At 34.5% G+C, this 26,408-nt stretch overlaps 1 protein-coding gene across 6 annotated transcripts in view; it reads right to left on the bottom strand.

Moving 5' to 3' along the window:
* Positions 1-26,408, bottom strand: part of LOC123709210 (tyrosine-protein phosphatase Lar) — a 334,020-nt gene that overhangs the window by 304,805 nt on the left and 2,807 nt on the right. For all 6 annotated transcript variants that reach the window (XM_045660326.1, XM_045660331.1, XM_045660327.1 and 3 more), the window contains exon 2: positions 23,167-23,217. In XM_045660326.1, coding sequence (XP_045516282.1) covers positions 23,167-23,187 — 21 coding nt within the window. In that variant the 5' untranslated portion in view covers positions 23,188-23,217. The remainder of the gene's footprint in view (positions 1-23,166; positions 23,218-26,408) is intronic.

The raw sequence follows: 26,408 nt of genomic DNA, 5'->3' as shown, positions 1-26,408 counted from the left end.
GATATCTTTACCTACACAGACACTTTACAGGTTACCAATATGATTTATTTTTGTAGTTTAAGTTTGTTTATTTTTTATTGTTCCTCCCTCCCTTATTCTTCTCATAACAACTACGTATAGTATGTAATTTGCATATCCTGCCTACCTTATCCAATTTAACACATTTTTTTCTCTTCTTACAGTAGTCGCCTGGCAGAGATCGCTCGAAAGCGATAAGGCCGCCAGTTGCCGTTGTCCTTTTAATTTAATTATGTTTACTTGTTATATTATGTGCAACAAAGTGTTAATAAATTATCACCAAAACAGCATGACTATACTACATGATCTACAAAAATAACTGGTGTATATATGTTATTTCACCCAACACTAAACCTACACGCAATGTATTATCCACAGAGCAAAATAAATAGCGTCCCATCGCAGCGGCTGGCTAATGTTATGTTTTATCGTGGAGTTAAAGCAGTCCTTTGTTCTCGTTAAGGCTGGGTGTCGCCAAATGGAGAAAGTACATCGATTCTTAGAGTAGATAACTAAGAAATGTTGGTTGGGATCACAACATACAAATGATATTGAAACGTATGGTATTGCCTTTCATATTAATATTATAGCGTTAAAGTTAGGAGGCTCTGTAGCCACTGAACAGAATTCACCGTACTCTGGACAACCCTTAGTAAAAGCAAATAAATATTATAAATTATTAAGATGTAGCTATTTTTATAATGGTACTAGATTTTTGTTCGTATCGCATTAGTGTTATGAATATTGGAAATAAAATAAAATCAAAACATTTCGAAAATTGAATCCATCAAATCAATTGAGCGAACACAAAGGCCGACCGATAGAAATTAAATTAAAACATAAATTTTTAAAATGCAATTGTTATTTTTTCATTCAATTTGTTCCGTTTATATGTATTCCATTAGACCAACTTTTAATAATTATTTATCAAAACTAAACTTTTTTTTTTTCGTTATGTCATGTAACAGGAGGCTCACCAGATGCTAATTGTAGATTATTAATCCAATTATATATCTAAAAACAACCCAACGAAATCATTTTTAAAAGGCCAGCAACGCACTCGCGAGCCCTCTGGCATTGAGTGTGTCCATGAGCGGTGGTATCATTTATCATCAGGTGAGCGTTCTGCCCGTTTGACCTTGTATAGAACAGGGTTCTATATAAAAAAAATCATATTAATCACCGATTAGTTGACTACCATAAACTGTGCCTCCAAACGTGAACTCGTGATGAAGGACACTGATTGCGATCATTAAATTTATTTTTTATTTGAGAAAACAGACATTAATATAGAAAACAAAACACTACTGGTCCTATTTATGAACGCAAAGCAATTTGCGAGCTACGTTATAAACTTCATAATATACAAGCCACAGTTAATCTTTGTGGTAGGAATAACTCGAAATTAAAACGATAAATTTTAATAAATTTCAATTTTCTTATGAATAACTAAGTTGTAACTTGGTAAATTTCGCTCCCTTCGGTACGGGCGGTATTGCCATTAATATCATAACAGTCCACTCGAATTTGACGCATGGCAACATTTAAATTGTGTCGCGAATCTCACACGCGTTATGAATACGTTATTTATACAGGGTGGAAAAATTTACAAGTCGCCAGCTGTATGAAAATTGGGCTGTAAATAAAACTTGCTTTTTTATCTCGCAATGTCATTTTTTTAGAAAAATGTATGGACTATTATTTCACGCTCTCTACCAGGATTGAAATGGTTTATGCTGACATACATATAGATATATGAAACTAGCGAACCCGATAGACTTTGTCCTGCATGATAAATCAAGCGATAAGGATATTAAACAAAGTATAAAAATATCGACTGCAGCTCAATCTGCCCGGCTGATTTGGGAACCAAAACCATCTAGGCGGGCCGTTAAGGAGTTCAGTGACATACACACGTACATTAGAATAACATACACACGCGATACATGAAATGGCGATGCTGGCTTCCTAACTAGGAATGCTCCTGTCCCAAAGCTACATTAATAGTAGTCATCGTTTTAAAAAAAAAATTCAAATACATTACCAACCACACTAATTAAACCATAACAATGATTTGAGGGGATCAACTTGCTGATGTTCGAGTTCAATTGATAATCACAAACACTAAAAAATACTCGCAATTAAGAAAACACTTCTTAAACGGATTGAAGCTATGTATTATTATTATTAAAAACTTAAAATTATATAAATAATTATAAGTTTTTTTTAATAATAATACAAAAGCTATGTTAACAAAAGACAATACTATATACTCGCAATGTTTTACAATGTAAATACTAAATAGCCGTCGTATTTTTTACAGTACTAATATAAATACATTTACGAACATTATTCATACACTATTTTAAGCAATATTTAATGGAAAATTATGCAGCATGACACTATCAGCAAACAAATTATCAACTGAATAATTTAATTAACAACTTTGAAACATCGCTACACCGTACACACGGGAGCTATAAATAAAATGATTCCACAAAAAAATCCCGCCAAAAGCTTGCACGCTTGTCAAAAAACTGCAGTTGCTTATTTCCGTTTGAACAATGAAGAAAAACGGCGAAAAACGTCACAGTAATCTTCTCAATGGAGGAAGTAATAGCGAGCTCTAAAATAATACATTTCTCTGCAATATTACTAGCAATTTCAAGTTAAATAACTCGGCTTCAATTTAAACGTCTACTTTGAAAGTTAATTTATTTTTCTAATATCGGTATACAACACCTAATAGAAGGATTTGCTCGATATATTGATAGCAAACGAATTAGATGATTTGAAAGAAGTGTTAATCTTGTTGCATTCATCCCAAAGGTCTTCTTCATCATTTCACGGTGTAGGCAAACATCGTGAGAGAACCGGCTTGCGTAAAAGTCGACTGCGAGTGTCAAGGAGGCTGACCGCCTACTTGGCTATTAGATTGAAAAATAAACGTGACACAGATGCAGAAATCTGAGGCCTAAGAACCTAAAAAACCTTGTTTTTATTTATTTTTATAGATAACGAAAGCATTTTCAACAGAGACAATACCAATCATTACTTCAATTGATATTGGCGAATAGGTGTTTGTTACAAAGCGAATTTCTCGGTCCAATTTGTTCCGTCCGTGCACAGTCGTAAAGATGTGTAGCGTTGTCCTCCACATAACCGCAAGCGACGGCTGGAGGCGACAAAAGGCGCAATTAATACTAAACAAGCGAACGACGCCGGCGGTGAGACTCCGCGTCCATTAACCGTGGGCCACAGGGAAACTATTGCGTTTTCCGATGAGCGTTTTTAAATTTATTACAATGAGCGTTTTATATTCAAAGTATGAGTTATATATATGTCGAGAATTATCACAGAAAGCCTAATTTATTTTATGTATCTTGTAAGTGCAAATTAACAGCAATGTTTGTATTTTCTAGAAGATATGCTTCATGAATAAAACATTTCAATTTAGTTTATCTAACAGGCCCGATGGTGTGACTATAAACACAAAACAAAACAATTATGTTTATTTTTATATTTTTTTTATTTGTTTACTCTTTCTTGCAGTAATACGGTACAATTAAAATAAAAATCAAGACAACTGGCAGCCATATCACTTTCGAGCGATCTCGTCCAGGCACCCATTATGAGAAAAAATATAGATAAGGTATGGCGCAAGAAGAGCAAACCTACATAAGACATAATATTGTGGACAAAAGTAATGGAACAAAGCAAAGTTATTAAAACATATGTCAACTAGAAATTTCAAGGTCATATATTTTAATTGACGTACAAAAGCAAAAACCATGAACTAAGGTAGACATTTTACTTAATTTGCTAACTTAATTTTACAAAGTAATTAGCGTTTTTTTTGCGCGCTACTGGAAATATTAAAGAACCCAACGACGCCGACAGTAAGAGTCCGCGTCCATTAACGAACGCTTCAAGCTTTTGCGATTCATAATGCACTTTTGGAACTTTACTATTCTTACGAAATATGCATTGTATCTGATATTCGGACAAACATGTACTATAAGTCTAAATCCTTTTTCTTTACAGGCCTTCGATAGAATATAATATAATTTAAACGACCTGCGTATTGCGGGTGACAGAGAAAATATATTAGACATATCCTTCAAGAAAAGAGCGTGCCAATTCTTAAAAGGCAGGCAACGCACGCGCGAGCCCTCTTAATATTCATACTGACATTCTTGATAAATTCTTTGTAATCCTAGAATAACTAGAACTAAAAGTATTCTATACATACCTCCAGGTCGCTTATCTGCTACGTTTAATACTCCAGTGAACAGGCTATATCACAATTTAATCACTAACATTAATGAAAATATTCTCATATTTTACAATAATATTCCTACTTACCATAATATTGTGTTTTTCTATGTTAGTTTTTTTTTAATTATTGTCTAATATACATGTAGTGTATGTGTGTAAAATTTATGACATATTGTATATTGTATTAATCATACATGTTGTTTGAGGTCTTACAAATCGATATTGTTAGATTGTTGATAGATAAACGTTACACATTTATACATACTTTGATAAACACGTGTAATAAAACCATAGCGTTGAGATAAATTCTTAATTTGCCTGCGACACTGTAAAGAAACAAAGAAAAGAAAAGAAAAACTTTTTTATACACTATATACAGGTATATTTAGGTAGGTTTATACACTATATATTTAGGTAAACATGATATCTGCATAACACAAATTTATATTGAAACTATTTTTGCACAATAAGAATATTTACTGTATCAGCATAGGACATATTGACAGGTTATTCTTTGAGATTTTTGATTTTTGACTAGCTTAAAACAATCCCGTGTTCACATCTCAGGTTATATTTATAAACGTACAAACAAAGGAGACAATTCCATTCTGGACTTAAATTTTTCAGATTCACGGTGCGCTTGTTAAATTGTATATTTGCATTTCACTAAATTGAGGTATCTTACAAAGAATGCCGTAACTATCCTGTTAGATCCTTGTTTCCGGTTTAATATTATATTAACAATAAAGCTACTTAATTAGTATTTACAATAAAATTTACATATCAAATGGATACTAGTATTCTTCTAATTAGTATACGTTTAGTTATTGTTATTTTTATTGTTTCGTGTCTTTTTTGCAACGGGACGCCCAAAACGGGGCAGTTATCGCAGCCCTGGACACCCATTTTTTGTGACATTAGTTAGCCAAATAGGCGACAAACGGGCAGGAGGCTCACCTGATGTTAAGTGATACCGCCGCCCATGGACACTCTAAATGTCAGAGTGCTCGCGAGTGCGTTGTCGGCCTTTTAAGAATTTGTACGCTCTTTTCTTGAAGGACCCTAAGTCGAATTGGTTCGGAAATACTTTAGTGGGCAGCGGGTGTGTGTGCGGCTTTTGAGGGGGTATATCATACTTTTAACGATTAGGATTGTTTCTCCTAAGGAAGACCCTCACCGGGAGTCCATTCCACTGTTCCCTAGTTCGCAAAAAACTTGTGAAGCAGACCTCAGTGTCCTCAGCCCAACGGTATGGTATTCCCACATTACTATTCCCTGGAGGTCCCTTTCAACGTGTGGCTTTGGCGGTCTATCTTCAGTCCTACCTGGCCTGCTCATTGCCATTTTAATCGAATTTCGTTTCAATTTTTGGGCAACCTTTTGATTCTTAGAATGCTCCGCTCTAGAGCAATACTCTCTGGGCACTAATCTCTTTCCAGTTCAGACTAGACATGGAAAAATTAATGTTTTTTTGAATGAAGAATGATTTTTTTTCCTGTTCAATATGAAAAATATTATAAGTATCTATAAATGTTTAGAGAACTATATCAGTGATATTTATTATGTTATTGGCTACTAATATGACTAAAAAGTGCTTTTACGTTGCAAAGTAAACACGGCTTCCTGAAAGACGTGGCGTGCATATAATTTAAAAAGCTTCCTGCATTATTGCATTTTATGTGGAGATAAAAATAGTGGCTCAATAACTATAAAGAGTAGCGCAGCCTGCGAAGTGGCATTTCACACCTACTTTATACTAGGAGAATGCTCTATGCTCAACCATAGAGCAGATTTAACGATGATACGTTTGAGCAAAGAGATTAAATATTGTTACTATATTATACAACAAATTAAATTTAATGAATATGCTTTATAAAGCTTTCGTGGCTTAGTAGTTAACGCGCGTCAGGTAAATTCCCGACGAAACAACATTTAAAAATTAAGATTAATAATGTATGTCCTATTTTAAGTTGTTTAAAAATATTTATCGAATTACACTCGGACCACTCACGGGAATTACGGCAATCAATCTCTATATGGAAATGGGTCTGAACATCTTCAGGCTAGGTGTAACAAAAGACTTACTCAATAAAAATGAGTTAGATACCGCTAAGCATTGTTCACTAGACAGATAATACAACGCCGGACCATTTTATATAGCCCTTTAGAGAAGTCGTGAATTTTTTATACCGTGATGTAGGCCACTCCATCATACATAAGGAGCAATATCTCAGACACGTTATCTCCTGAGCTCTTCTTGGAAACGGGAAAAGTAACATTATTTTTAGGGCCGTATAAATAATAAGAAAAGTTAATATAACAAAAAAAACTATGGGAATAATTTCGTGCTACGCTTATATAACTGTTTGTCCTTTTTTTAGATAAATACACATTGCAACTTTTGTCTTGGTTCCACATTTTAAAATCTCTTCTATCATGCTTCATTCTAGACAATCAGTGACAATATTTAACATACTTCGTCATTATTAGGGTTTAACAAAAACTGTTATTTAATAAGCTAATAATAATAACAAATTTGATGTAAGCCACTGTATTAGAAGTCACACTTTAGGTTTTAATTCATTTCTGGTACTAATAAACTACTTAAAGTTATACGAAAACAAGCCAAAATAACAAGGAAATTGTCTTTAATCACTAATTTATACATTTATAATATTGACACAAACAGTTACCATAAATCAAAAGTATAAAACATAATCATATCTGTTAAAAGCCTTGAGTTGAAATACGCCAAGAATTACCTGCTGAAATTGCTTGTTGACAACTTACGCCATTTTAAGATTTGCTTGACAATGTACGAAACTTTTAAGCATTTAACATAGATGGCACTAGATGTCTTTAATATCAGTAGAAATTCGATTTAAATGCTTAGTTTCCTTATTATAAAATATTATGTTGGAAAATAACATTTTTTTTTCAACAGGACGCAAACTGATACCTCCACCCATGAACACTTGCAATACCATTACGCAAGTGCGTTGCCGGCCATATAAGAATTGGTTTTCTTAAAGCACCCTAAGTCGAATTGTCAATCAATTTCAAATGCAATGCTCACTAGTGCTTTTACCTTTTGTGCTTATTACATCAAAGAATTAAAGTTACAATTATAATAATTTTGTTACATCAGAGAGAAGTGCGTAGCTCATTTGATCTCATTTAACATTCCCTACTCATGATACCCAGTGACAGTTGGCAGGCAAATTGCCGAAGCTTTCACGATGTTAAACTTAAACACTCTGTGTTGTATGTACCCGACAATTTCCTTTTCAAATATTCAAGTTATACCTAAAATTGTCTACAATGTTTTTCCATGTCCCATTTGTCCCAAAACTGTCAACTCCTCAGAGCATATTAAGAGATAACTCACTTAACAGGATATATAGATTAGTTCATCAACCGGAAACTAACAGGAGCCGGGGAGCTCTAACCGCCTGCTGTTGGTAATAGCGGGAAGGCTGGCTTGCCCTTGATGAGTCATTGGAATGGATTGCATTAAAAAAGTACTGTGTGTGGTTTTGTTGCCGTGATGTGTGATTTTATAATTAATTTTTATTTTTATGATTGACACCGTAAAACCAACAAATAATATATTTAAGACAATATACAAAAGGCTTTTAAGGACAGTACTTATCCGGAGCCGGATATATTCGGTAGTGGACTGATTAATTTTAAATAAAGCATTGTTTTTGCTAATTTTATTTTGTTTTGTGTATTTTTATTTTCTTAAAATGACCAAAATTGTCATATACTTAACACATATACTGAAAACATTGCTTGTAACATACCCCAACACTTACAACAACCAAGTCTTTGACTACTTACGGGGGCTGTCTCAACTCATGTACTATATGAAAAATTTGAGACACAATAATAAAATACATAATATATACTGTACATAGCAGTATGTTTGATGTGATAAACTTGAATAAATATCCGTTTCCTTGTATCAATTTTGAACTAATACATAAAACTATATCGAAATCCTACTGTTGCTTAAATAGGAATTACTAACATCCTACGGTTACAAGGTTAAACGTTCCTATATGTAATCCATTCGCAACTGCATAACATGTCTCCCCTGAAACCTCACCTTGACAAGGGTAACCGGACATTATTAGATGCAATTTACGAAAATAAAATATTGATCGATAGCGCCGAAGCTCACACAGATATTCCATTACCGAATCGGGCGGGGAATATCAAATAAGGTGACCCTTATCCTATCTCGCTCCTCATTTACATTGCTGTCGTGCTACAAACTACTGTATCTATCATGAAATATGGAATCATTTGTTTTACCCTCCAATTAACTCACATTTTATAGAACAAAAACAGGAGGCTCTTCTGATGTTACTTCATACCGCCCCCGAAGATTTTTTTAAGGATAGTAAGCTCTTTTTATGCAGGATGATAAGTCGAATTGCTTCGTAAATACTTCAACGACAGCTGGATCCACATAGTCGTGGTGCGCTGCAAAAACTGCCTTAAAAACGCAACGATTATAGGACTATAATGCTATATATATTAATTCTTCATAAAGCTGTAAATGACTTATTTAAGAAAAGTGGAAATGAGCGGGGCACATTGCACGAGGAAAAAGAGAACGTTAAACCAAAATATAGAAACAGCAGACGGTGCTTGGCAGAGATTGGCAAATAGCAGAGATGCTTTGGAGGAGACCTTTGCCAAAAAAGTGAACACAGATAACAGAACACACACCTAAAAGAAGATTGAAGCAGAAACGTGTTTAAATGTAAAAGTATCTGAATTAAAAGGCAAATACTAGAGAATACTAGTACTATATATATATATAATTCATTTTTATATAATGATAGTTGAATCTTGTGTTTGTTATTTTGTTATTGTCAGTACCAAAAGTGCTAAAAGAACAGAACAGAAGAAGAGTGCAAAGGCAGAGTTATTGTCAGTGAAAGTTCCTATGAACAAGAAAAACAAAAGCATAAGCGGATTTTTTTACAATTCACACTTTACGAAACATCAAAAGATGTAACCTTTGACATAAGATTGACAGAATGCGTGCTGCAAATATCGAATCATATATCAAATAGGAAGGAAGGAAAATTAATATCGACATATTTTTTTAGTTATAATTAACCTATATGAATATTGATTCATGGTTGAGACAGGTCAACGTCGGTCGGGTCCGCTAGTTATTATTATAAATGACATTTAGTTCCAATTTTAAGGCACGTGAATACATTATTTTACATAGGACATATAACCTCTAAATTATACTTCAGGCGAACGAACCAATAGTCAAGAGGCGGTGGGTCTAGGCTTATATTATTCAGATAATCCTCATGCATTGCTCATTTAACCTCGACAAACCGCATATATAAGATTTGTATTGTAGTTTTGTTACATGAGTATCGTATAGTTAGCAATATTCAACCAAAACCGCGTTGCAATTCCAGTTTGACGAAACTAGTAGGTACATTAGTTTATTTATTTATTAACACTTCATTACACTATAAAAAAAAATGAACATAATTAAATCAAAAGGATTTTATCGCGGCCTTATCGCTTTCGAGAGAGTAGTGCAAAAATACATATTATACACAGTTATTGAGACAAAACTAAACAGGAACAAAAAAAGCTAAACTAAAAAGATGATACATTAAAAATAGTATATAGATAAGATTATCTATATACTAAGCTAAATACTAAAATAACTTATTTTAGTATATAGATAAGATTATCTAGATACTAATCGAACTTATTATTTAGTTTTTTTTTGTTTTTTTTTTACAATTGTATAAGCCTACATTTGTAATTTTAAATTTAATAATGCACTTTTGGTACTTAACTCTTTATATTTCTTGTAGTCTTTGTCCATACTAGGGTTGCCTGGAAGAGATCGCTTGTTAGCGATAAGACCGCCCGTTCCCTTCTTATATTATCTGACTGCATATGACGGCGCAACTATCAATGTTTTGTAAAACAACGTGCAACGGGCGATTAGTCGAACGATCGTACGATGTGTCACTCGATCCCCACTACAGAACCTATATAAAGCAGCGCGCGCGCACAACTCGGGCAATAGCGGCATGTCTTTCCGAAAGCACATAGCCGCCGTTCGCAAGAAGGCCCATTTTGTCCTCTCTCGCCTTCATTTCCTCCTAAATAAAAGGAGTCAAATGTCTCTCAGACACAAGGTGACCCTGTACAAGGCATGCATCCGACCGTGCATGACATACGCTAGCGTAGTCTTTGCGCATTGTGCCCCCTCCTATATTCACCGGCTACAGGTGCTTCAGTCGCGATTCATGAGAATCGCGACCGGTGCGCCCTTCTATCTGAGAAACGTCGATCTCCACCACGACCTGGAGCTCCCTACCATAGCCCAATGGATGAAGTTGGCGTCCACACGCCACTTTGACAAGGCTAAACACCATCCCAATCCGCTGGTGCGTAATAGCATCAACTATTACCCCTTCCCGACAAAAAAGGCTCGCAGGAGGCCCCGACACATACTAACGGATCCGGATGATCCAATTACCGTAGCAAACGATAAATTAAAAGCCGCCCGCGCGGCCAAAAATAATAAAAATAGCCAATCACAGACTAGGGTAAAAAACCGCCTTCACCGGGGAAGGCGAGGACCTTTACTTCGCACTTCGCTCACTCCAGTGAGCTTCCGTCCTGCCCTTCAGGCGATTGACCGCCCCGCGACAGCCCAAGCCGAGGTTCGAGTCTCACAGGAGACGCCCTTGCGCTAGCCGCGGGATAAAACACCATTCTGGCCGAGCTACGCTCGCCAAAACAGCCCGAGCTGAGCTGTAAAGGCCCTTAAGGCCAACAGCGAGATTCCTTCTTCAAAAAAAAATAAAAAAAAACAACTCGGGCAGTCGTTCATCGACCATTGCCCGGTGCACACGTTACGTAATTACCGGGTAGCCTTCGAAATATTTGAATTGAATTAAGAGACTGAAATTAGAATTGGAATAAATCAAATGATTGGGAGAAAACTTTGTGTTTGTTATCTTAACAATGTCGGGGGCCTGACGCTACACATACGTATCAAATAAGTAATACAACAAAGTGTTGATAAATAAAATGAAATATATTACTAAGTTGTACGACACCTCATAACTTTTGAATTTAAATTATAAGGACCCAGGTCACAGATTTCTTTATCTGTTTCAAGGTTAAATTTTAAATTTCAATACCTTATTGGCATGGGAGACAAGTATCGATAATAAATCTTTCCTTGTCTTGAACTTATGAAGAACCTTGTGCCTGCCAAACGGAATTCATAAAAAATAGGCTTTCGCTGGAAAACTAGGTACTTCAATAAATTGCATTGGAGCAAAGTAATATTGGATGCATTAAATATCGTACGTAAATAGGATTATGATGACTAATTGTCTACTTTAACGAGCTTTAACGCTTAAATATATTTTCGTAATAAATATCCCTCGGATAAAGTTTTAATGAAGATAATACACGTTGAGTGAATATATAACTTCATATTGTAATAATAAAGCGGTAATCAATAAAAGTATTGAACACTATCTGGAGAAGGAAACTTTATTGATAGAACGATATCACCATGATGCAGTCATTAATGAAGGTTGATAACCGATGACACGACATTACAGGTTTTATGGTGTTGAGAGTTTCTTCGGATTAATACCTGCAGCTGAGTTTCGTCAACGGGCGTCGAAGCAGAATACAAAATACCAACCGTGTCACCTCGACGTCCGTCGTTCCACAACTGAGAAGGAACAGAAACCGCTGAAAGCTGCCCACTGTAGTATTTTCGAACCAATTCAACTTAGGACCCTAATAAAAGGGCGCATCAATGCTCAAAAGGCCGGCAAATCACGACGGCGGTTAACATCAGATAAGCCTGCTGCCGGTTTGTCCCAAAACGGTAGTTTCCAGATTCTAACTGGTTCGATTTGCAGAGGTAGGAACCGTATTTGGAATACAAAGTAAATACCGTTTTGTTTCATTCCAAAGCAATTACTTGTCTTGCTGTCAACAGTACTTGACCGAGAATTTAAAATAATACTTGTATTATACAATTCCGTAAATTCATGCTATGCTATGATGATGCTAATTCACGTACACAATGTAAAATGTCTAGGGTGCAGAAATATTCTTGACGGTAAATCCAACGTTTGAACAATAGCTTAAAACGTTTGCAATACGCAAATATTATCTTATTTACGAACGGTAATAGTTTATCTGATATATTATTTCCGTTCGTACATTCAAAATGTCGTTAACATAGAACCCATTAAATACACAATACACATTTTAAATTAAAATACATTATACATACATAATATACACGCAACTAATAATTGCGGCGGCACACTAAACTTCACGCAGATTGCCAAATCTAATATATTAAACTTGAGTGATTCAAGATTGTGAGATTTCAGAGCGGAAATTAAGTGGTGTAACCCTGGGTAATTAAATCAGGGCCATTAGCGAGATTCCAGACGTGAATGGACGTGGTTCAGTGAATACATTATTACCTATGATGTACGGCCTGCGCATATCATTGTCGTGCCGAGCCACAAATCTGTCAGTCGTTCAATTATCAAAAACTTAAGATTCCAACTCAACTAGGTGGCTTGGATGAAGGCACTGTATCGCATTTACTATTTAACTGTCCCAAACTAACTTATCTTTATAACGTTCTTCCCCCTAAAGTCTCCCGTCCTTTAAGTGTTAAATATTTGTTAATGTTTGTGTTTAGTCCTTATTGTAGAGTTTTATGTAAATATATAGAAAACAATAGAATTAAAGTGTAATATATATAAATTATTCATAAATAGTAAACAGTATTTAGTGTGATCAATCTTCTTCGTGTCTACTCCATCTACACGACACTGGCAAAGTACCTTGTGCCCAGTTGGCATAAATAAAAGCCACAAACAAGAAAAAAAAATAAAAAAATACTCAACTAGAACTTCAATGCGATCGAGTGAATGCGTTCTTTCATAAATTAGACACTTTAGTTAATTCGCAACGTAATTAAACATAACTTTGACAGGACAGCATAATCCGTCAAAATAGGTAATCAAGAGGATGTCATCTGTCAGAATCTACTCTGAGCACTGTCAAACTAAACTGTCAAAAAATCATATTCATTAACATTTATAGATCTAAATTATGTTGATTCATAATTTTGTATAAATACATCAGTGGCGCTACAACCTTTTTAGATATAGATTTCTGAATCTGTTTCATAATTTGTCAAGTAGGTGATCCTGCACGCGACACAAGCCGTTGACTTTTTGAGTCTTAAGCAAGCCGGTTTTCTCAAGTTGTTTTCTTCACCGTTCGAGAGAATATTCACTCGGGAATGAGCACTGCACGCTTTTGTATACTGACAGTATTTAGGTTATTACTACTAAAGGTAGAAAACACGTTTTTACAATTCCCAAGGAAAACCATCCACCAATCATGTTTCAAAACAAATAGGTTTAATACTCTCATAAATTTATAAACACATTAAATAACATTGTCCCTGTTTTTGAAACGGCAAAAAGGTTTTAGTTAACGATCAAAGGCCCGTCACTCAAAGAGAATATTACACGAAGCCCATTCGCATCTTAACGATTCAATTCGGCTGAACCGCAGACAAGTGTTATTGGGGAACGCAAATCCGTAAACTAATTATCGAGAATAGCAGCGCATATATGCACGCTTTCACGTAATCCAGCACTGTTAATACAGAGAAATTTATAACAGTCGTCCTCCCTTCCCGAAAAACAAGGCGTTTGTAGTCAAAAACCATCGTTTGAAAATAAGAACCGACTTTACCTTGTGTATAGCCAAATATTTGTATTATCTGAAACTTAAGTATTAATTAAATATGATTTTTAGTTCGCCGTAACCTTCAAAAGAACAACTGTCTTACTATTAGTTTGTTGGAATTATTTCGCCTCTAGCTACTTTTAGCTATACACAGACCTCAAGAGAATGTTCGCTGGACAGAAATTTTGCGCTGATGAACGTATTTTGAGGATAAACACAAATCGTACTAGAAAAATGGTATAGAAAACTTTTATGATCGCTATAAACGTTGAATCGGTCTCGGTCATTATTGAAAAAATCTACTTCTATCAAAACAAGATTTCTTTCTATATTAGCCTACGAAACTTTCAAGCCCACCGCGCTGAAGTATATAACATTAAATATTTAACTTTTTTTATTTAAGATTTATTTTACTTCTTTTTTTAATTTTATGTGAGCTGATTTTTCGTATTGTAGCGATTACTACCGTCGAACTGAATGTTGCTTTTACATAATAACCTTATCATATTGACGTACGTTGTATTCAAGTTCGTTGGGATCCTCGTGACATGCTGTAAGTCCACGGTTAAGGACAAAAATGATTTAGGAGCAAGTAATGTACTAGTATTAGTGTTATATAACCGTTATCGTAATAAAATCAGCATCAGTTTTATAAAGATTTTTAAATCCATGGTCTGAATGAATCATACTGGGAATACGTTTTATAATGCCTCCTGCTGATAGAAGATCTTTGACAATCAACAATCTGAGACAAATCTTTGTTTTTAATTTATTTTATTATTATTTATTACTTAAGATGTCATGTGGAACATGGTGTATTGGTTGCAGCTCCTTACAAACGTTGTGTAATACAAAAAAATAACTTGGCGATTAAAAAGTGTGGCGGAGAGTTTATTACCAGTTCTTCTCTTGCCTTCTACGCCCTTGATTCGAGAACTGGCAGTAAATGTAAAATTAGAAGCATTTCATGTATAGTTCTTTTTTATTGACGTTCATAAGTGTACATTACCTATATGAATAAATTATTTTTGACTTTGATTTAGTTTAAATTTCTATACAAACATTTCGTGATTTTATTTATTACTAATTACTAAAATAGGAGATATACTTAATAAAACATTAGTTATAAGTACAATGAACATGATTGGTGATTTGCCATTCTTGTGTGTATAAAACTGAATAATAATTAAGCATAGACGAAAGAACACTTAACAGCCAACAGTTTTGTTTTGCCGCTACTACGTTATGTTCACTTGATGAAAATATCCGCAAGCCACAAAGGAACCACTGGAACAGCTGAAATTTAATATAACTCAACTGTTCGATCAGATATTAAAAGAGTAACTTATTGCGCAAACCTAAAGGTCTACATATTCAGTTAAACACTGACAGAATTAACAAGAGCGGGCACTAAACAAAATCACTCATCGTAGATTTGATTTGATGTATGAACGTGATATTTTTATTTTTTTTAAATGTATTGATCCTTTAATTTCAATTGTTGACTATAATTAAAAATACAATACAATGTGCCTCGATACAAAAAAACATAAAGTCACCCAAATTTCGTTTTTATGCAATGATGGCTAGCCAATTATTGAAATAACAGCACATTCATTTTGCCGAGAGCTGTTACTAGCGAATTGATAAAATATTACACATTTAATTTGGCGTTTACTTGATTTTTGTTCCGCCAAACACTGTATCGTCCGACTCATCTTACGTTTATTTTACTTTACTCTGATTTTTCTTTACGTAGAATTCTGACATATTCCGTTGCTACTAAATAAGTTCTCTTACCGAAATAAGAGAAAATTTGACCCATTTGACGGCAATAAAAAATAAAATGCTACGTATTATGTATGTTTTACCTACAACAAAGTAAATCTTTATTTACTTACTCAAGTGACCTAATACAAAAATAACAATTATTTAAATAACAATATATCGAATTAACTTTAAAGTATTATTAATATTATTATTTATCACTGCTACTAAATCCTGGTTTAGTAAACCTTAAAAAAAATTAAATAATATCTTTACTTGTACGTTTTTTACTGTTTGTGATGAAAAAGGACGTAATTATAACTCGCCGTCAAACTGCTTGGAGCACCGCACTAAATAAAATGGATACATTCACTAACAAATAAAATGCATAGACTTAGATGGTCAGACTCGTATTTAAATTGAAAAATTTGCCCGGCCAAAAAGGTTTGTAATCTCTTACATGTCAAAAAATGATAGCTGTCAGAATTCTACGGAATTAAAAATATAGTCGCTAGAGCGGGCAGAGGGAGACGCACGGGTCAAATCATGCATTTTGCTAGCGCTTTTATAATAATTTATTTATATATATTGGACAATATTTGTTATGAAAAGTTTTGGGTTAATTATTTCTCTTCTATCGAATTATTGACGTTGCGGTAGGTAATGGTAGAAAAAAAAGGTAAAAACAAATAATACTAACTGCAAAACGATATGTAATACAATGCTAGGAACTATTTTTGATGTCATATGACAGCCTCAAGGTCAGGTTGGTCAAGGATGGTTACTTGGCCTATATACATTTAGTATTGTATTTTGTTAACATAGCTTTTACACATTTTAACCGGATTGAAGCTATGTATTATTATAAATTTACCGTGACCACGGACGCTGTAAACCACGCGAAACGTCGGAAAAAATATAAATTATGAAAATAAATATATTTCTTTAACCTCTTGAGATTCTTGACCCCCCCCCCAAATGAAACGTTACGTGACCAACTGCAGCGACTCTTTAAACCTAAAACTTACCATTATGTGGTGTAAAGTACTGGAAATTAGAAAATAATATTAACGCGTTATTCAATCCCCGCCCCGCATCGTAACGTTTTACAAAAGGACAGCCCCCCCCCCCTCATATATAGCTTCAATCCGGTAAAAAAGTGTTTCCTATATACATTTACTGAATGATACATAGGGAAAACTACAATTGCAACTGAAAGTAACCGAATTTAAGTGCAGCGCAAAAATTGTAATAAAACAGTCGACGCGGAGGGTAGATTGATAAATGCGCGGAAGCACTCGGCGGCTAATGTACGGGGTGTGGCGTTGCGATACCTCCACACATCTGCAACCACTGCAGAGCTGATATTTATGATTTTATACGATCAGAATCTGTAATAAGTGGCTCATTATGCAATAATTACACGACTTGTACGATCGCTTTGAAATGGTACCGATATATTAAGGAGTACCAATGGACAGTTTATCTTCTTCTTATCCGGTATACTCTTGATAGAGCGGTCGTGGTCGCTATGTAGAAGTGGTATTAAAAGGTGCAGATTTGATGTGCTTCACGACATTTCGCCATCGTTGCCTATTAGAGGTCATCCTGCCACACTCATTGAGTGTACCTCCTACGGCAGACTTGATCTGGTCAGTCCAACGCGTAGGTGACCTTCCGCGCGGTCTAGTGCCTTCCATCTTCCCCTGGCAACACGACGTTCTATGGACTGAACACGGCGAGATACGTGTCCGAAGAATGTAAGGATGCGAGATTGTACTGTTGAAAACTAACGCCGCTTAATACCGACTTCTTGAAGTATCGAGACATTTGTAGTAAGTAAGTAGAAAGTTTATATTACTTGGATATTTTGAAAATTCATAATTATTTTATTTTTTACTTCTTAGGTGTTTTAAAATTGGCATATTTATAGTAGTATATATTCTATTTGAATCCATTCTTCCATCTAAAGGAAATGTTCTGGAGGAGGAATTCCTTTACCCAAAAGGAATCCATACTGTCCATACTGTAAAGACACGAAACAATAAAAAATAACAATAGCTACTTAATAACCTAGACAAGTGTAAACTAACAGCCATTTGATTTTGACGCGAACTACGATTTCCTTAAATATGCATTTTCACTTTGCCTACCTTTTGAGTAGTTACACACAAACATGTGGAACATTTTGCTTTACAACCCCATAGGGACTGTACGCTTTTCCGGTTTATTTTTTTTAATTTTTTATGTCTTCATAGATAAACTAATAAATTTAAAAAAACTACTTGAGTTGCGGCAGCCGTCTCCGAGTTACGAGCAACACACTTTGCGATTCAATATTATTTATATAGATACAACAGGAACAAGACGCCTAAAGAGAACTAAACCCTTTGTGTTAATAAATCTAGTGTAGTGAATATAACGAACATAGTGTCAAAACATTATAACACAACACACAACAAACATTAGAGCACTGAGACTGTTAATGAACATTACCTTAGTTTAAGCTATTCATTAGTATTATTGAAAATTAAGTCAAAATAATATTTCTTAATACGCATAATTATTGTATTAGCTATATTGTTATTCATGTAAAGTCGCACTATTTTGTGTGTTATATAGTAAGAAAAATTATATAAAGGAAAGGCTTATAGTAAAATAATATTAGACTTATTATTCAAAATAAATTAGTCTATATTGGTGCAATTGCATGTACGGACGACCAAAAATTAGAAATCTTCCCTTCAATACGATAAATAGATTAAAAATACAGAAACGATAAATAATACAATTGAAATCCTAACAATAGGCGGCACAAATCATACAAACGAAGGGTAAGGTAAAAAGCGACAGATTCACAAAAGGAGAATCAGAGCTGTTTAATAAAGCGATACGCAGCGAGGCAGTAACAAGGCACCACTTGGTACATCGGACGGGAAAAAACAAAAAGCAATTCCGCGGCTAGAACACTCCTACAAAGCACTCGTTCCGATCGAACGGACAGTCGGGACGATTCATTTCCCTGATGGCTAACCATTACAACGGTCAAGATGGATGGATAACAAACCGACAATTACACTATAAACACAATGACAATTGGATGTTTTCACTAATTGAAAAGGCCGCCGTCTATCGATAAATTTAAGGCCACTATATGAAATGAAAGTTCCATTACTAGCGCGGTGCGTGACATGACGGCTCTGGCTTGATATATTGACTCCATTGACTTTACGACCAGCCGGTACTTTATTAATTTAGCAGGAAAATCGGGGGCACATGCTTAAATTGCATTAATTCAAATATTAACGAATTGATAATAACGATTACGTTGTGACACGTATGCGGTATATCACATTCACACGAATAATGTACAACTATAGTTACTAAAACTACTAGCTTAATTTACTAATAGTATTTTTTTTACTATTAATATAACATGGGTTATATTGGGACTGTGCATTGAGAAGAGATGGTGAAGGAATCGAACAACATCAATAATATATCACAAAGAGGAAACTGCAGAATTACACGGTGTCTTGTGTATTAGTTAAGAAAAAATTGCTCACAAAAATTGAGGAATTCAAGGTTATCTCAAAGAGGATCGCATTTCCAAACATATTACTACCCACCGGAACAAAACAAAAATAATGGTCAATAATATTCATTGTTGCTATATAAGATTTTTACAATGATCTACAGTACACAAAAATGTTATTGCCATGGGAGATTTTAACGGGAAAAAAGGGATCTGTAACGATAGGGAAGAAAAAACCATAGGACAATTCGGATTCGGAAAAAGAAGTAACAACGAAAGCTAGACACCAAGAGGGCTTTTAGAGGTAACCTATGTCCAAGGACAAGCTGTATAACAAAAAATAACCGGCTTGCTGAATAATTATTATATATTATACTTCACATTGTACTACTACTCGTGTAAGTATTTACAGCTATAAAGGCTATTTTTTTAATTCGAAAAACGTCCAACCAGCTCTGACCGTCTCTGGCACAGATTGGGCCTTCTATCAACAAAACCCAAAAGAAATAGATTAAAACTTTTGTAAACAAATAGACCTAATTAACATCGTGTTCCAAATGAGTAAACTTCAACGGTAATGAACGTTTTAGCGAGTTAGCGTCTAACCAAAGAATCCTAATCATAATAATTCAAGATACTATCAAATCGGGCCCGCGATGAACAAAAGACGTTTCGCAGTAACAATAGCGGACGTATACCCCGAAAGGGGACAAACAAATTACAAGCACACAGATAACTGAGCAATATTAAATCATAGACATTTGTACAAGATGTATTTCGTTTGTAATTGTTGTTAAATAGGTACTAATCATTAATTATAACAGACAAATAAAATTGCACAACCCTTATGCATAAAACAGTGTAGCAGAAATTATTGAAACTTGATTTGCCTATGACGGGTGTCTCGTAAGACTCAAAAGATTTAAAAAAAAACATGTATGTGTAAACATAAAAATCTTTTAAATGTTTTATTCATTGCTTTTTCTATGTTTGTAGAAAAAAAAACGACACTAACAATAGCAAAATGGTATTTAATACATTGAAAGTTTTATTATAACGTATGATCTAGTTAAATAAAGTTCATTTAAATATCACAAAAAATATTTCTACATAATTAAACAAATGGACATTTTTTATTTTAAATGTTGAACATGCTAACTTCGGGGTGTAGGTTTTTTGTGACGGTGCGCGCGCATCGTATAAAATCACTCATCATTTTTCCCTAACGCACCAATTTCTACATTACACTTAAATATACACAAAACCCATAATCACCAAAATCGTTTCAGCCGAAATGTGAAAAATAGTGCACGCTTAATAAATCCTAACGGTGTAATTTCCGAGCAGTCTGCTTCAGAATGAATAGTTTAAATTAGTGTAAAGAACAACATCCAGCTTTACTAACTCGGCGTGAAACTGCAATTCCGCCGTTCAGAAAACAGGAAACCGGGTACCGCTCGGTTGAATCGCATCTTTTCACTCGGCTCCTTCATTGTTGCATTAGCAATTCTAACCATCGGAATAGTTTGGAAATTGTAATATTTAATCTTAATAAAGCCATTCGTTACTGGGAATATCCAGAACAGGCGTGGGCACCGCCCGGGGCGTGGCAGGCCGCACTAGGAATTTACGACAAAGCTCCATTCGAGACACGCTAGATTCTACATTTTAGCCAATTTCACTTGACTCATTCACTATGCATGACAATACGGGAATGGCTGACGGTTCGACTTGATTCAACGAAACACTGCTGAATGTTTCATCAGCGCATACTGCTGGATATACATTACATTTTAACTAGGCATTAACTAAATATCACCACAGTTTATTTATCAAAAAAAAAAGTTGTTTCATTGTCTGTTTCTGAATCTGTTTTATAATCATTTATCAATTAAATAGGCAAATAGGTGATCAGCCTCCTGTGCCTGACACACGCCGTTAACATTTTGTATCAAAGACAAGCCGGTTTCCTCACTGTGTTTTCGTTCACCGTTCGAGCGAATGTTAAATGCGCACATAAAAAGAAAATCAGTGCATAGCCAGGGATCGAACGGCTTACGGCCTCAGGGATGAGAGTAGCATGCTGAAGCTACTATGCCAACACTGGCCTTACCAAATATATGAGACATTTCTGAATGTTATCTTTTCGCGTGGTAAATACTAAACACGCTTACTATAATGAACAGTATACATATATTAAAATAAAAAAATCAATAAAACAGATACGAATATATAGATACGGTATCAGCTTACGGAAGTTCATACAAAACTTATCGTCATCATTCAAAATTTAAATAAATATTGAAATTCAACAAACGGGATATTTAAAAATAACATTTAAAATAAACAAAGCTCCACCCGATCGGGAAATGAAAACACATTATGCAGCACAACAATGGAAACATATGCAATCCTTTATAATACTTTTTAACGGAGCTGTGCGAAGCCGTTTTAATTCTTTTCATGTAGATGGGTGACATAATTTTTTACGAAAAACGTAGGCCCCGCTAATGGGACTATTGTAAATGTTTTATAGCAAATGACAGATAGTAATAATAACATTAACAATATGTATGAAACCCGTGATATGGCATATACATACAGGCTTCCTTACATTGATATTTTTTCTTTATAGGCAAGTAGGCATTCAACACGTGTTTGCTGTACGACGAAGTGATAATGACTGAATGAGTGATATGAAGTGAAAAAACACAAACAAGTCTAGCACTACATCTGACAATAGGATAAAATAGACAAGATATTTTTTTTAGTTGATTAACTTTAATAATTAATTTTTACTCATTAGTAGGTGGTGTTCTATTGGTTAGATTAAGAATGTTTTGTTGTGTTCATTAATTTCGAATCGTTATACCTACTATAACGTTTCTGGTTAAATTATTTTGTAATACCTAGAGTATTTCAAACGATATTAGGTAATGATAGCGTTCTTGAATCTTAATAAAACTTAGACGCACACATTTACTTATTTATCTACATATATATTATGTCAAACAAATACTATATATTTCTTAACTCCTCTCTTTAATCGGAAGCTCATGTCTGATCGTCGCGATCAGCAACGAAGCATCTAGAGCGGACTATCTGCTTCCATCGGTTTCTGTCCAGCGCGTCTCTTACGAAAGTGTACAGTATTGAGGACTATGAGCTTTTCACTTGATCGGTCCACCTGGTTGGTGAAAGGCCACGTGATCTTTTACCTTCTGTGTTACCAACCAAAATCAGTTTCAACAAGTTCTCATCGCCTCTACGCATCTCTACTTCACAAGCACAAGCACAAGCAAGTACCAAAAACAGCAATAATAACTAATTTATTCACTAATGGACACACACCCACAAAAACCTAATGATCAAAGCGGCACCTAAAGAATTCTACTTGAACTTTTACAATCCTTCAACAATTTCGTTCTGCGCCATCTCGCGGGGGGTGTACGTACTGTAATAGACCTTATAGCTAAGAAGCTGTGTACCGAAAACTTATTACCTAGCTCCATCTATTGTTACATCGCGAATGTATCTAGCGCCCTCTTCCACAAGAAACCATTACAATTTCATCTCCCGTTAACTATATCCCTGGCCATTAACGAAAAATCGTGGCGCAATCAGTGACGTAAAATATTCAGAGATGGCGCTTTAGACTATAAAACGGCCGGTATGTGATGTGTATAGCGACAGTATTTTATTTAAAATATGATCGTTTTAATAAAAATGGTATTAATCTATATACTCACGGGTGGGATCTCGGAATGCATGATGAAGCCCGAGAGACAGTAACCAAACGTCTGAAAAGAAATACAAAAAATCACGTTTAAAGAAATGTTTTTTTTAATTACGAAATTATATTTATTTTACATGGGTAACTTAATATTATACGAATTTTAGTCTAATTCAAGGACCTTTAGGCATGTATATTATTGTCTGAACCAAATCAGTTTCTTAAACATTGGCTTAGTTACCGATTTAATTTTAGTAGTTCATATATAAGTCTTAATCATAAGTTTAGGGTTTATTTAAATATATTTTTAAGTAGCTTATTAATAATAAGGATTGCACTTCAACACAATTTTTGTATAATATTCCTCTCAGGTTGCCTAATAGATATCGCTTTACCACTACGTTATTAATTATTATTTATATATAAGGTTTGCTTTATGTGAATTCTTTTAAGAAATCAGTGGCGCTACAACCTTTATAGGTCTGGGCCTCAGATTTCTGAATCTGATTCATTGTCATTTGTTACTCTAATAGGCAAGCAGGTGATCAGCCTCCTGTGCCTGACACACGCCCTCAACTTTTTGGGTCTAAGGCGAGCCGGCTTCCTCATTATATTTTCCTTCACCGTTCGAGCGAATGTTAAAGTGGTGCATAGCCGGGTATAGAACCTACGATCTCAGATGAAAGTCGCACGCTGAAGCTTTAATGTTTTGTTATTTTCTTTCTATTTGTATGCATTGTTTGGAAAGTGATATGAATGTAATAGTTGCCGCATTGGAGTAATCTGTATTGGAAGCTTAATTTGTTGTTAAATAAATAAATAATTATTCACGCAAAGAAAACTTGAATTTAGAAAAGAAACACAAATTCATTGTACAAGCTTGACCTACTGTGCAGTCATAAATCATAATTTCTTGGCACTGTCCTATCCTTTTATTAAAGTCGGCCTACCATTGTACTTTGGTATTGCGAAATATTCGCAAACACAAAGTTTAACAATGACCTAGACAATACCGATTGAACGAACTTTAAAAGATTGCAAATTTAAAAAAAAAAACAAAGTCAACGACCTATCCGAAGATTGTGTTCTCAAATTTATCCCGCGTTTACACGAGATAAGAGGATTTATAAATACTAATCGGACACATCCTGTTTAAAACCTTGCGTTTGCATAAGTTTTTTCTCAGCAGTAATGGAATCTTAACAAAACTAGCAACCAAACTAGATTGAGACCCGTGAATGGTTATGGGCACACACTTTTATATATTAAAATATTATTAGCCAATAATTATTCTGAACCTTTAAATTAAATCCTCGACGTATAAACAAATCTTTTTGACCCAAGTGCCATATATACAATTTTTTTGCATACGAAAGCTTGGATGGATGGATGTTTGTGTGAACGAAAACATGTGAAACGCAATTAGGCTTATCCTAAAAGAATTTACCGTTCCCGTAGGATAGCTCTGATTTCCAGACGAAATCTCGAACGTCAGATACATATGCTTAAATTAAATTCTAAGACGGGACGGTTATAGGAAATATAAATGAAAGTTTGATCTAAAATTAAAGCCGTTTTCAGATTAGAAGCACGCTTCAGGCTTAATGTATGACTATAAAGTAGTATCCATTAACACTAAATCAGTCTAATTACACCTATATAAAGAAAGAACTGCCTTCATAACAGTGTAAACAGAATTTTTACAAAAAGAGTAGAAAGAACTTTAACCGAAACTCATTTGACCGATGGAGTATAACAATTCGACGCATTTTTGTGCATATGACAGAGGGCTCGCAAGTGCATTGTGGGCCTTTTAATAATTGGAAAGTTTTCGTCAATTGTCAATTGTTTTTGTCAATAGCGCCTTAGTATCGACATGTCTAATATAAATGCACAAATAAACACTCAAATTATTTAATTCTTAAAAAAGCGTAATTCAAGTAGGAAACATTTTTGTTTTATATAAAATTTGTTAGTAACAAACAAAATATACTACTACGAATACTTTACGAATGCGATTTGTTGCCACTAACACTTTTTGATCGCATGACTTTAGGTTTTTGCCAAATATTTTTTGTACAAAAACTTTTAACAATTTACAGTGTATTAAACAAATGCCGAACAAAAGGAGCAGTGTTGGCTTAGTGGCTTCAGCGTGCGACTCTCACCCCTGAGGTCGTAAATTTGATCCCAGGCTGTGCACCAATGGACTGTCTTTCTATGTGCGCATTTAACATTAGCTCGAACGGTGAAGGAAAACATCGTGAGGGAACCGGCTTGCCTTACAGTCCACTTGCATTACTTGCCAAAAAGTCGACGGAGTGTGTCAGGTACAGAAGGCTGATCACCTACTTGCCTATTCGATTATCAAATGGTCGTGAAAAAGATACAGAAATCAGAAAACCGCAGAACTCATTATTAAACTCAAATCATTATTTATTAATTTATAATTATATAGGTAAATGACCTTTGTATTTAGCTCATATAAGTATATGATTAACTTTACGATCCTGTTAACGATAAAACTATTGGTCTTAAAATTTATAGGATAATTAAAATCAATATATGACCAAATTGAGTTCTCCGTACGATAACACTTTATATAGGTCAGCCCTAATGTTTCTATATAATATAAATCATGGTTTTATTGAAGACAGATGTCCACCGTCTGGTCTTATTTGGGTAACAATTTTACAGACGTACAAACGAATTAATTGAAACTCGTCTGAACTCTTACGCAAATCTATTATATTGAATCAACTTATAATCAAGAACAATACTCGCAATCCGACATACATTTAATAATAATAATAAGATCTATGAAAAATGTTAAATATGATCTAGATGAGTATTCATTTTCAGGTGACACAGTATGATGTTTGCCCAATAATGCATTCTAATCAAATTGCAATGATAAATTATACATTATTAGGACAGAATATCGATATATATTTATCTAACACATATTGTTTTCGATTTCTATTTCATTTAGTTAATTACAATAAAACAAAATATATGAAAATAAAATGCTTATAAAGAATTTCAAAACGGACGAGCTTAGTTGCCGAGCGGAAGCTTATTAAGCTTGAAAAAACATAACGTACTCGACAATGAAGGCATTTTACGCAATATTTTATAGAAGATTAAACGATAAACTGATCGTAATAACTCCTATAATGACGTTGGTTCGCGATTTTAAAGTAATAGCGGTGAACAGAATCGTAACGTTTCTGCGTAGCTTTTACTTCGCTACATTTC

This window comes from Pieris brassicae, chromosome 5 (genome assembly GCF_905147105.1).
Source record: "Pieris brassicae chromosome 5, ilPieBrab1.1, whole genome shotgun sequence".
Taxonomy (NCBI): domain Eukaryota; kingdom Metazoa; phylum Arthropoda; class Insecta; order Lepidoptera; family Pieridae; genus Pieris; species Pieris brassicae.
This window is presented reverse-complemented; position numbering and strand designations above follow the sequence as displayed.